The sequence below is a fragment of the Leucopleurus acutus genome (genome assembly GCF_964270905.1).
Source record: "Leucopleurus acutus genome assembly, chromosome: 13".
In the NCBI taxonomy this organism is placed as follows: Eukaryota; Metazoa; Chordata; class Mammalia; order Artiodactyla; family Delphinidae; genus Leucopleurus; species Leucopleurus acutus.
Genome location: NC_139155.1, coordinates 10,891,538 through 10,903,841, shown reverse-complemented (window position 1 = coordinate 10,903,841; position 12,304 = coordinate 10,891,538). Strand labels below are relative to the sequence as shown.

Genomic DNA, 12,304 nt, shown 5'->3' with positions numbered 1-12,304 from the left:
CCTCACCTTGGTCACATCACAGCTCAGCATTCTGGTTTCAGTGTATTCTGCCTTGGCCACAAAATATGAAGGAGTTCTTACTTTCTTCTATTGAACCTTGTTTATTTCACTTCATAATATTCACAAACTTAATGCATGTATTTATTAATACACAAATGTTTAATATTTATTTGTAAGTTCCAAGAGAAAAGAGTCCCTGTTGCTTTCCTTTTATTATTATTATTATTTGTTTTTGTTTTTGTTTTTTGCAGTACACGGGCCTCTCACTGTTGTGGCCTCTCCCACTGTGGAGCACAGGCTCTGGACGCGCAGGCTCAGCGGCCATGGCCCATGGGCCCAGCCACTCCGTGGCATGTGGGATCTTCTCGGACCAGGGCACGAACCCATGTCCCTTGCATTGGCAGGCAGACTCTCAACCACTGTGCCACCAGGGAAGCCCTATTATTATTTTTTTAATGTTGCAATGGTGTCCTGCTGTAAACGTAGTATACTGTACAAGGCCTGTTGCATATTCAACCCTTCTCAACCAAAATTGTGTAAGGGAATGTCTTAAGGCATCCATTGCATGTATTAAAATAACTTTAACCTGTACTTTCAGAATAATAGAAACTAGGTATTATCCTGGGGAGAATTAAGAATATAGTCACTCAAATCATATTTTTCAGAATCTGATTCTCAAAAGAAACTTGACTGATAAAGGCTGACCTATTTAATACTTGCTAAATGAATGAATCAATAACAAATGCTTAAAGACCCAACACATGCTTTAATTTTTTAAAGCTTTTCATGTCATCAAGATGGAAATAATATTTGTCTCATTAACAATCACAGAATTTTATTGCTTTTGGAACTTGCCACATTCTTCGTTGGTTAGTCAGGTATTTTTTTTTTTTTTTCTCATCTTTAGAGACTATAAGCTCATTTATATGGGTTTAATCTTTGTAGTGACCAAAGCAATCAATATTTGTTCAATCAATATCACATAATTCTTAACTGTTTAATAGATATAAATAAATAAGAGCAATTTTTAAATTTATTTTATAAAGTATTCAATTGATTAACAGAAATTGGAGAAGGACAGAAAAAGCAAATGTTGTATTCATGTGAATCAAAAAGACATACAATACAGAACTATTTTTTTTTAAGTTCCTACACCCAGCCATAAACTCAGCTTAATCTCATTCTGGCTGGGTGTACAGGTGGAACTCTGTGATTTTAATTTGCATTTCCATGATGACTAATGAGGTTGAGCAATTTTAATATGCTTGCAGGCTTTTTGTTTGTCGATTTTTTGCCAATTGCTTTTAAATGTCTTTTCCCCATATATTTAAATTGGGTTGTCTGTAGTTCTGTAATTAATTTGTAATAATCCTTAAGTATGTTTTATATCCCATACACAAATCATTTGTGGTATGGGTGAGAAAAATCCAATCTCCCAACCTTAGAAAAACCAGCTAAAAGATTAAAAATAATTAAATGCTTAACATTACAACCCATTTATTTATTGAAACATCAGGTCTACTTTACAACATGTTTGTAGGCAGAGAACTTTTGCTCTGACTTTGCCTTAGAATCATGTTGAATTGCACATCGTTTCTTCCAGGAATACCTGTTGTTGGTTCAATGGAGAAATATGGTTGGCCTTGTCGTAAGCTGTACAGGAGACGAGCATTATTGCCACTTGAAGGATCATCAGCATCACTTGCTGTCACCTGGATGACAAATGTTCCTGAAGAGAAAATACATAGTTACAAGAAATTAAGTCTATGGTCTTCTTGAAAAACGGATTCCAGTTCTGTAAGGTATTCTTTAGCAAGGAGGATGATGATATGCAATAAAAGACTAGTCCTCCCTGTTCTGAATTATAAAACAAGTATCTTTCTGTATAGACAAGAAAATAAAACCTTATACAAAATAACCCTAATTTCCATACACCATATAGAGTTTTAAATATGTGAATCCATGATCTAATGAAATATAACTATTAAACAACCCGTTACAATACGTAATTAAGGATCATTTAAAGATGTGTTATTAGCAGAGGAATCAAAGGGAAATTAGAAACAGTTTTCTTCAAAAAACTATGTTGTGACCTGTACCTCAAAAAATTACAGAATATTAGTAAAATATTAATAAAGATTATTGAAATGATCTCGACATAGTGTGAAGATGAGCATAATTATTTGGCTTGCTTCATCCCCTTCTGTAAAATGCCTACTTTCTTTAACGATTTTTTTTAAAGTGCAAAACAAAATCTACCAGATTGATAAGGTAAGTATTCTCATTAAAATTCAGTAACAATCAATAAAACTCATGGGAAATAAGTATTTGTATGTTTAAAATTAATGGTCAAATTAAAAATATTTCTTTAATGAGCTTGTAAATTATTTTTATGTAAACATGGAATCTAGCATTATGGGTCTTGTTGGAAATCCACATCTTTTGAAACACTATGTTCTATGTCAATAAGAATGGCAACACAAATGGCACTAAATCAAATAGGCTTGTGATTTTATATGAAATTAGCATTATGAAGTTTTTCATTACAATCTAATTTTATAAACTGACACATTCTAACATGAAGCCATTCTATGCTTCAGTAATAAAAATGTTGAAACTTTTACTGTGGTTCTCAATTGCATGTATTGATAGCATTTGCTGTTTTGTTTTAGAATTGTTATGTTAGTTATTTAACACTTGTTTTATACTGTCCTCCACTCAACATGTAGACACTCATTAGTTTCAGGTGTTTTAAATACATTCCTGCCATTTGAGACAACATGGTTGGACCTTGAGGGCATTATGCTAAGTCAAAGGCAGAGTATGCAATGAATTATATGAGGAATCTTAAAAAAAAAAAAAAAGCAGAACTCACAGAGACAGTGGATTACTGGTTACCAGGGTCTTGGTTGTAGGGGAATTGGGATGTTTGTCAAAGGGTACAAACTTACAGTTAGAATATGAATAAGCTCTGGGGAGATTATGTACCTTATAGTGATTATAGTCAGCAATACTGTATTATATACTTCAAAGTTGCTAAGAGACTAGATCTGAAATGTTTTCATCACGGAAATGATAATCATGTGACATGATGGAAATGATAGCTAAGGCTATAGTGGTAACCACATTGCAATATATAAATGTATGAAATCAGCACATTGTATGCCTTAAACTTACACAATTATCAATTATATCACAAAAATACAAATACTAAATAAATGAATAGATAGATATATCCCTGTAGGAATCGTAAAGAATTATTCCAACAAAAGGCTTCTTAGAGACCATTTCTATCAGTTTGTAATAGGCATGTCTTGTTCTTTTAACTATGCTTCTATGCACTCATCCATTTCCTTCCCCTACATTTCCTCATGATGTCTCCATTTCATTTATTTCTATCAGGGTTTCCTGTCTCTAGTTTGCAGAACTAGACCACCTGTATTTGGCTTCAGTAACAACAGTCAAAATCATTGTACTGTTAGTTGTTGACCAAGAGAAATTCTTAATTAAGACTTTAGATTTCTTAGTACCGTACAAATGAGAATCAGGAAGACCAAGAAAATGCACTGACTCATAGACCACCCATACTTCATTTCTAGAGACAAGAGCTGTGGAGTTAGGTTATTCTTCCCAGTTCAGTTTATTTTAAAGCCCATTTTAATCGACGCTTCATTTACTTCTAACCAAAACATACCTCTTCAATGTCCTAATATGTCATGAACTTTTTCTCTACTAAATGGAAAACTTAATGTAATATATTAATGTCACAAAAAATAATTTCTTTGCGTGTGGGGTAAGTCCAAAAAAGTCAAACTCAGAAAATTTAGTGGATAAAAATATGATATTATAAATATTCAGAATAACTCTCTCATGTGAATTTGTTAGGGAGTTCAATTTCTAGGAAAATAATTATTGTTCTCCCGTATAAGACTCACTGCACTTTTAAATTAAAAGTAGCAATCCTACAGAACTGGCATAATTCTACAATGTTTCAATGTTTCAAACAGTGCTTGATAATGAACCATTGATGACTAACCAGTGATTCACTTTTTATGTTTGTGAGTGAGTGAGTGTGTGTGTGCGTGCGTGTGTGTGAAATCATGCGTCTGTGAATCTTACTATAAACTTACCATGGAAAAAAGAAATGTAAAATAAATTAAGATGATACAAAAATGCAGCAGAATTTCTAAAAGTTCATTGCGTAAAGTCTTGCTTTATTTTTACTCATAATTTGTAAATGTCGCCTATTAAGTTCAGAAGGACTTTAGCAATGCTCAACTCTTACATCACTCTGATGATCTGATTTTATTTTCTTCAGTTGTTTCAGTCTTTCCTTTTTTCCTGTTTCAGTTTTATTGACATTACAATTCATTAAATACAGATTAAGCAACTTTAAACCCTCTAAATATTTTCTAAATGTTTTTTCTAAAAAAGTCAATAGAGAGAAGTAAGCCTGTATACTTTCCTAATCAGTAATTTAAATACTGTAGAAATCTTCAAAAAATAGTCAAACGTAAATAAATAGTAATAATAAATAAACATCAAAGCAATTAAGAAATACAAAAATATTTGATAATATTTTGTATATTTATGTTTTCCATGAGGACTTGTCATGTGTAAGAGGAATTGTGCATTCACTTGCAGTTAGGTATGCTATACTATAGTGCATACAAAGTTGAAAAAATCACTATGAGGCCAATAATGTGTCTTTCATGGAAATAATCAATAATTTTTTCACAGTACCCCCTTCCTTGTGTCACCAGTTAAATATAGGCAACAGACACTTAGTTGTTGAGTATCATCTTTAATGTGCATTACTGACTCGATCAATGTATGAAGCATGGTACTTGTGACATATATAATCTAACCTGTTTAGTCTCTCTTTATTCATTTTACTGTGCTCTCACTAAAAGTGACAAAGTTGGGTTTATTACATTAATGGATCAAAAATTAAATTCTCTCTAAATTATATTAGAAATAAAGGTATTTCTAAAGGATAAATGGTCTATATGTACGTTAATGAAAGATATCTTATGCAGACTATTTTAACCTGAAATATATCATCAGAAGGATATTCTTCATACATATTTACATTATTTAATAGGTTTCTTAGCTTAACTGTGTTTTATCATATAGTGTACTGGGTTATAACTAGCCCTCTTTCAGATTTAACCATGTCTTAAACAACTTTATTCACTGCCCACATGTCTCACACACTTTTTCTCACACACCATGAAAGAAACTGCAAGTAAAAAAAGTAGATGTCTACCAAATTAACTCTGGCTTGTTGTAATGCAGATACTAATAAAATTTTTAAAAAACTAAAAATCAGGGACAAATGCTTCTAGGACAAGATGCCAGAAAAAAGAAAAATAGGGTTTAGTAGGGCTCTCATAGGTAGAATTGGAAATCTGATCGCCCTACTTTAGAACACCAGTGACAATGCAAAATGATCACAATGATTATGTGTAAAGGGAAGGGCCAATAACCCAGAACGAATATGTGTATACTGAATCCTCTCACCCTTAACTCCTATTATTCCACCTTAAGACACCATCCTGTAATTAGAATTGAATAACTGATGGCAACTCCTAAAAATTTAAATTGACTAGATTCATGAAATTGAATTAGCAAGGAATGTAGACCAGAGAGTGGGAAAAGCCTTCTCTTGGTGACTGAAGGATCCAAAGGTCATTGTGAGCCTCTGAGTTGAGTCAGCATAGCTTGATCACAGATGGCCAAACTATTTGGAAATGCAAAGAGCCAATGATGGACTCTTGCAGCCTGAAGATCTCTTAAATCAGTTGGTATCTACCCTGTTAAGTGAACAAAAGTTTAATTCTAAAAAATTATTGTCTCAGAATCAGATTTTAATAAAAGTAGTTTCTCAGTTTACTTGTTCCTATAATAAACTTCAACATAATATGTTGTAATATATCAATTCTGCATTCTATCCATTACATTGATAGTTGATATTGTTTGCCTATATTACCCTTGAGAGATTTTCTTCAAACATGCAAAATTTAAATCAGTTGTGTCTTTCTAGGTAGCTTTCTAGAATCTTAAATCTAGTTTTTACAAAGGACTTCATAAAAATAAATTTAAGACGATATTTGACTATGCCCACTTTATCAGACATATCATATTGCAAAAGCTTATTTTACATAGGTGATGCAGCATGTAAACTTGTACCAAAGGCTTGAGAAATAATAACGTTGATTTTATTCAACCTCAAAGCAGCTTCCACAGAGTTGGAGGATCTCTTCTTGTGCAACGTCTCTCCTCGTGTCTTTCTTTTCTTACGTGACTGACCAATCTCATTGATTCTAATTCAGCAGTCAACTAAGTTCTAACAGTTCGGTCACCCTGTATGTTTGCCTTTTCTCTACCTAAATTCTCTACTAAGGGGATCTCATCCTTTGTCATGTCCTCCATGCCAGCAATATGCCAATAACTCCAATACTGATATATGCAATTCTCCTCACCCTGCAATGGAATTCTTTTTTCCCCAGAACATGGCATGGCTGGCCCCTTTGTATCACTTCCTTCAAATGTCACCTCCTAAATGTCCCCATTTCCTCCAGTCAATTAATCATCATCATACTTTACCCATACTTAACACTTTAATAACATACAATGTCAAATATTACCTGGCTTATTTAAAAGAGTTATTTACTGTTCGTGTGCTATAACTAAAATATAAGTTCCATACTAGCCGTTACTTCATATATTTCCTTTACAACTGAATCCCCAGTCTTACAAAAAGTTCCTAGAACATGTGAGGCCCATAACATATGCTAGTTGAAGAAGAAGGAGGAAGAGGAGGAGAGAAAGGAGGAGGAGAAGAAGAATGGAAAGGGGAAAAAGAAATATCACTGCAGGACTTCCCTGTGGCTCAGTGGTTAAGAACCCGCCTGCCAATGAATGGGACACGGGTTCAAGCCCTGGTCCAGGAAGATCCCACATGCCGCGGAGCAACTAAGCACGTGTGCCACAACTACTGAGCCTGTGCTCTAGAACCCGCGAGCCACAACTACTGAGGCTGCGTGCCACAACTACTGAAGCCCATGCACCTAGAGCCTGTGCTCCGCAACAAGAGAAGCCACCGCAATGAGAAACCTGCACACCCCAATGAAGAATGGTCCCCGCTTGCCACAGCTAGAGAAAGCCTGCGCACAACAGAGAAGACCCAGTGCAGCCAAAAATAAATAAATAAATAAATAAATAAACAAATAAATTTATTTTAAAAAAGAAGAAATATATCACTGCCTAGCTATCAAATAGGACAATATTAATGTGTCAATTTTATCTAAGGACAGTTTGTCTTGATACATGCTACACAGCTAAATTTGTTTAGGCTGTTGTTAAAAACCTATGTTCTGAATACATGTAGAAATAGGTCTTTAAATTGTTACCTGGAATGTTAAAAAAAATGAAGAATCAGGAAAATATATAATGGAATATACCTTTTTAGACTTCCTGGCTAATGAATCAAATGTTTAGGTAAGGCAGTTTTAAAGCACATTAGCACAATTTAAAAATGACAATTATTAAATCACATTGAAGTTTATCATACTTAAGTAAATTTTGTGAATTAAATTTTACTATCTGTTGTATTATTAAACTTTTCTGACAAAGAATGAGTGGACAAATTTTGTATAACCATACCATGATTTTCCCCCTATTGGAAAGACATGTCTGATTTACATCTCATGGAAAGCATTGTCTTCTACAAGCATTATATTTAAAATATTGATTAAAGTGACATTGGGTTTGAAAAAGAACTTAAAAATGGATATGGCTAAACAGAGGTCTTCAACCATTTTGTTTTGTTTTTAGTTTTCATGTTCCGTTGTTTGGATGCATCTAGGATTCTAGTCTTATAAATTGGTTTCTCCTGTTTTTATGTGTGACTCTTTCAGGATGATCTTATGTATTTTTTGAGATACAAAAGAATAGTTTGTTTTGGAAAGTAAATTATTTTATTGAAGAAACCAATAAGTGAACAAGCTAAAGAATTTTATGTATACTCAAATAAACGTTTCTTTCTATTGAAGACTGAAATTATATTTTAACAAGACAAATTACTTATTAATATATAGTATGATTATTTACAAGATTTTAATCATTAGTCTAATTTTTCAAATATTTTACTTAACACATTTGCAGAAGGAAGTACCCGTGTAGAATGGTAAATAATTCACTTCCAAAACATATGCTCGAAATTTTAAATCTGCTTTCATTGTTAATAGGTACATCTTTGACATAAATTAATATGCAATACCTTCTGGAGACATCTCTGGTACAATGGCCTCATAAGGTTCATCTAGGAATTTTGGTTCATTGTCATTGATATCCGACACTCTGATGACAAACTCAGACTCAGGTTCCATAGCCCTTCCAGTAGTGGTGTCTATTACCTGGGCTCTTAGAGTGTAGAGGGACCGTTCCTCTCTATCAAGCTTCTGTACAGCATATATGTCACCTGTTCTTTCATCAATGACAAAAATACTTCCAGCTCCAGCTCCCAAAAGCTTGTACTGGAAAGAGTTGTTTCCATTGTCTAAATCAGATCTTAGCTGCAAGTGCAAAGAGAGATAATTTACTTTCCAAACATGTTAAGACAAATTTTAATCATTGCATCTTCATGTCTGTTAATTATTCCCTAAGTTAAAAATTCCATATAATTCCCATATTATATTAAGTGAGGTAAAATGTTAAGTTTAAGATTAAAATCTATCACCAGGCAGAGAAGTCTTTGAATTTTCAACGTAAAGTGCTATACAAATTTCATTACTCTAAACAGATGATTCTAATTAGAAACTACAATGATTGAAAAACAAAGCCCATTTATACATTATGCACAAAAAAGTTGGTTCATGTTTACTCTATATGATTACATTTTTAGTCACTAAAACCATACTCTCAAATATTTATATTAGATGGGGGCCTAGAGACAGAGAGATAATGATCTAAAATAAATTTAAACAGTGATGTTCTATCTCTAGGCTAAAAACACATAGAAAACATGGAAATACTAGTAACAAAATTAGGGAGCATGTTGAGAAGATGATAATAATCTCAATCATCCATAAAATCTACAAATTGCTTTATATTTTTAGTTTTCTCAATTAATCCTCATGCATTCATTGTAAAATACACATAATTGATATAATAAATTCTTTCAATAGAGAAGGAAAATGAGACTGAAAATTTTAAAAACTTTCACAGCGTCACATGGTTTTGGGGTAGAATTATGATTTACACCAAAAGGCCTGTTTGATCTCAGATCCTCCCCTGCAAACCAGTACCTAACATGGTCTTTTAGTCCTTGAGTTTTAGCCAAATTAACCCTAACTCTTCCTTTCCAACATAGGTCACTCAGTTATCAAATGTACTTCTTTTGTCCTCACTATTTTATTTATCTAAGAGCAAAGTAAATTTGTTCATTATTCATAGTGTGAATGGAATTTTGAATTTTATATATAAAAAAGATGTCATGATATAGGTAACATTGTATGATTTTTCATATCCAACTTATTTTTACATAAAGAAAGGAAGCATTAGAGAATAATCTCTTAATTATTGTGAATCCATGGTTTTCTTGATTCACCATTTATGAATATACCCTTCTGCAAAGTAAGAGCTTCTCTGAAAATTTACAAAGTTAGCCAAAAAATACAACCTTAATTTCATAATTTTTCTGATAGCTTGAAGTACAATATATTATTCTGGACTAATTAATAATTTTTTCTATGTGATTGTGGAGAATATCTAAAGATATCTAAAACAACTAATTTTAATAATGTGTTGAACATCACTGCTCTACAATGAAAGAACCAAATTGGACATAATAAAAAGATAATAAAAAAGAGTTACAGCTTTTAAAATTTGAAAGTCCTTCATTACTCATAAAAGTGAAATCCCCATGCCCCAGTGATAAGAAATTGTGGAAAACAAATGTATTCTCCAATAAGTATACCAAATGAAAGCAATGCATAGCCCCTGGTTTCCAAATATTATTTCAATGTAGTTTGAAAATTTGAATGTTAGAATGAAGACAAGTCAAATTCAGTCATGAATAAATGTATTTCAAGTACATTCATGTTAATTTTCATAGATCAGTGAGCTTGATCTTTTTAAGGACCCATATTTAATTAAAAAAAATTGAACATCTTCCTCTTGTCACAAAATGCATAAGTTAAACACATTTCAATTTTGTGAATTCTAGTGTTATAAAATTTTCTGTATTTCCATTCAAAAATATTTTTTCAATTACATAGTTACTATCAATTTGGCAAATCAATATGACTAAATTTTTACCTAATTGTGCTTTCCAAATTTAATCTCTTTTAACAAACAGATCAAAAAGAAAGTTATTTTGGACACATCAACTACATTTTATTTTTACCAGCTCTATTATTATAAGCATGTATGTATTCATTATTACTCTATTTTAAACCAGTTACCTGCATGTGGTTTAAGCTTAATGAGGCTGTTTAGAGGAAAAGAATCTGTTAGAATATTTTCATAAATATTTTTACAGAATGAAAAGAAGCAAAATAAACCGCTATATGAAAGGAGGTAATGGGAGATATGTGTAGGGAGCAGAAAAACAAAACCCAGAAAATGTGAGTTATTCAGTGACTAGTCCCTGTTCTGACTGCATTGATGCACTTCCCTGTAGAGCCTTACCACTAACATTCGCCTGCCAATAGTAGCATGTCTCCTTATTCAGTGGTGGGAGAGCCTATGGGGGTCTGTGGAGTCCACTGTAAATATGGCTAGAGACTCAGGTAACTAGCAGACACTTAACAACGGACCTCACACTGTTCGGCCTGTGCTTTACCTGGAGTTATCTTAGAAAATAAAAAGGGATGAGAAATATTACTTATAGCAGGCAGGCACACGCGCGTGCGGGTGCATACGCGCGCGCGCGCAATTGAAATCTGTTTGCCTAAAACCCTAATCTAGGCCTTTGGATGAATGTACTCATATATTTGGCTGATGGGACAGATGAACCCATATGGAATCCAGACAACACACTAACACTGCAGCTCTCCTAAAAGGGCTAGAAAAAGAGAGTTAATAAATTTCGAGTGTTTCACACTTTGGGCCCAATTAAATTTTAGTGTCAGTTAATTAGTGGTTAAACTTATTTCAGTACATTCATCCAGAGAAAGAGCCTTACAGAGAAGGACATGATATTATAACTACCTCTGTTTGAAGAAAATCAAATAATAGCAAAACCCAAAAACATAAATAGGAAATGTTTTGTCTCATTAAGGAAATTTTCTTAAAATGTATTCTTATAAGAAAATGAAATAATTATTTGTTTTACTTCAACTTCACTAATCAAATGAAGTGTGTAGGCTCTTGAAGCTACATAACTGTAAAAGGACTTGGTATTAATCTGCTTCATTAAAAATTAATGAGGGGTAAATCAACACCTACTTATCATAATGGAAAATCAAGCTAAATACCGTTGGTAAATATTACTGTTCTCCGTGTGGTGGCTTTGATCCATTACCAAAAATAACACCATCACATTTCCAGATGTTGATAAATGCTGCAATTTTGTATGAGGTTAAAGTGAAATTTAAAAACCAGAGCTTTCCCTCTTCTTCAAGTTTTTGCGACTATTTTAGGTGCTTGCAAATATAACAATCAATTATGCTGGTGTTTGAAGCTTTCTAATGGTTCCACTAAGAAAAACGGAGAATTCATCAAATACCAAAGCCTCCTCCACTCTTTCGATCAGATTTACAAGGTTATTTCCTGTGGCACTTTCAGAAAATCAGTACCTGGCCAATGTGATGTCTAGTCTTATTCATTTCTTCTGGTACAAAAAACTGGTTCCACATCCAGCCCCGCCTCACTCTCAAATGAGATCCTGCTGGGTGCTTAACTTCCTCTGTTTTAGAGTTTTCTGTTGCTATAAGGCAAGGCAATAGGAGAGGAATTCCCAACATAAAAGGCAGCAATAAGCAGCAATTCATTCTGATCTTGATTCCAACTGGTACTCTTCAGAGAAACAGTATGTTGCAAACAAAAATCTTATGTTCCCTTGTAAGATTTTTAACTTTTAGGTATCTTTCATATTCCTAGAGAACAAAAAACAAAACAAAATTCTCGACATTTAAAAAATAACATTTTCTCGCATAATTGTTAAAGACATGATACAACTTTTGCATCTGTAAAAATGGAACAGAAATACACACTCATCTTCCAGTTAAGCTACTTAATTATGTTTTGTAACTCAGCAATAATTTGAATGGTACAATTACAAATTTCTGCTCAGTCA

General features: G+C 33.0%; 1 protein-coding gene across 1 annotated transcript in view; it reads right to left on the bottom strand.

The window, feature by feature from the left end:
* Positions 1 to 11,999, bottom strand: part of CDH19 (cadherin 19) — a gene marked incomplete at both ends in the record, with an annotated part of 49,600 nt that extends 37,601 nt beyond the window's left edge. The window contains 3 exons of the mRNA XM_082852785.1: positions 1,610 to 1,729; positions 8,285 to 8,579; positions 11,805 to 11,999. Coding sequence (XP_082708911.1) covers positions 1,610 to 1,729; positions 8,285 to 8,579; positions 11,805 to 11,999 — 610 coding nt within the window. The remainder of the gene's footprint in view (positions 1 to 1,609; positions 1,730 to 8,284; positions 8,580 to 11,804) is intronic.
* Positions 12,000 to 12,304: the final 305 nt, after the last annotated feature.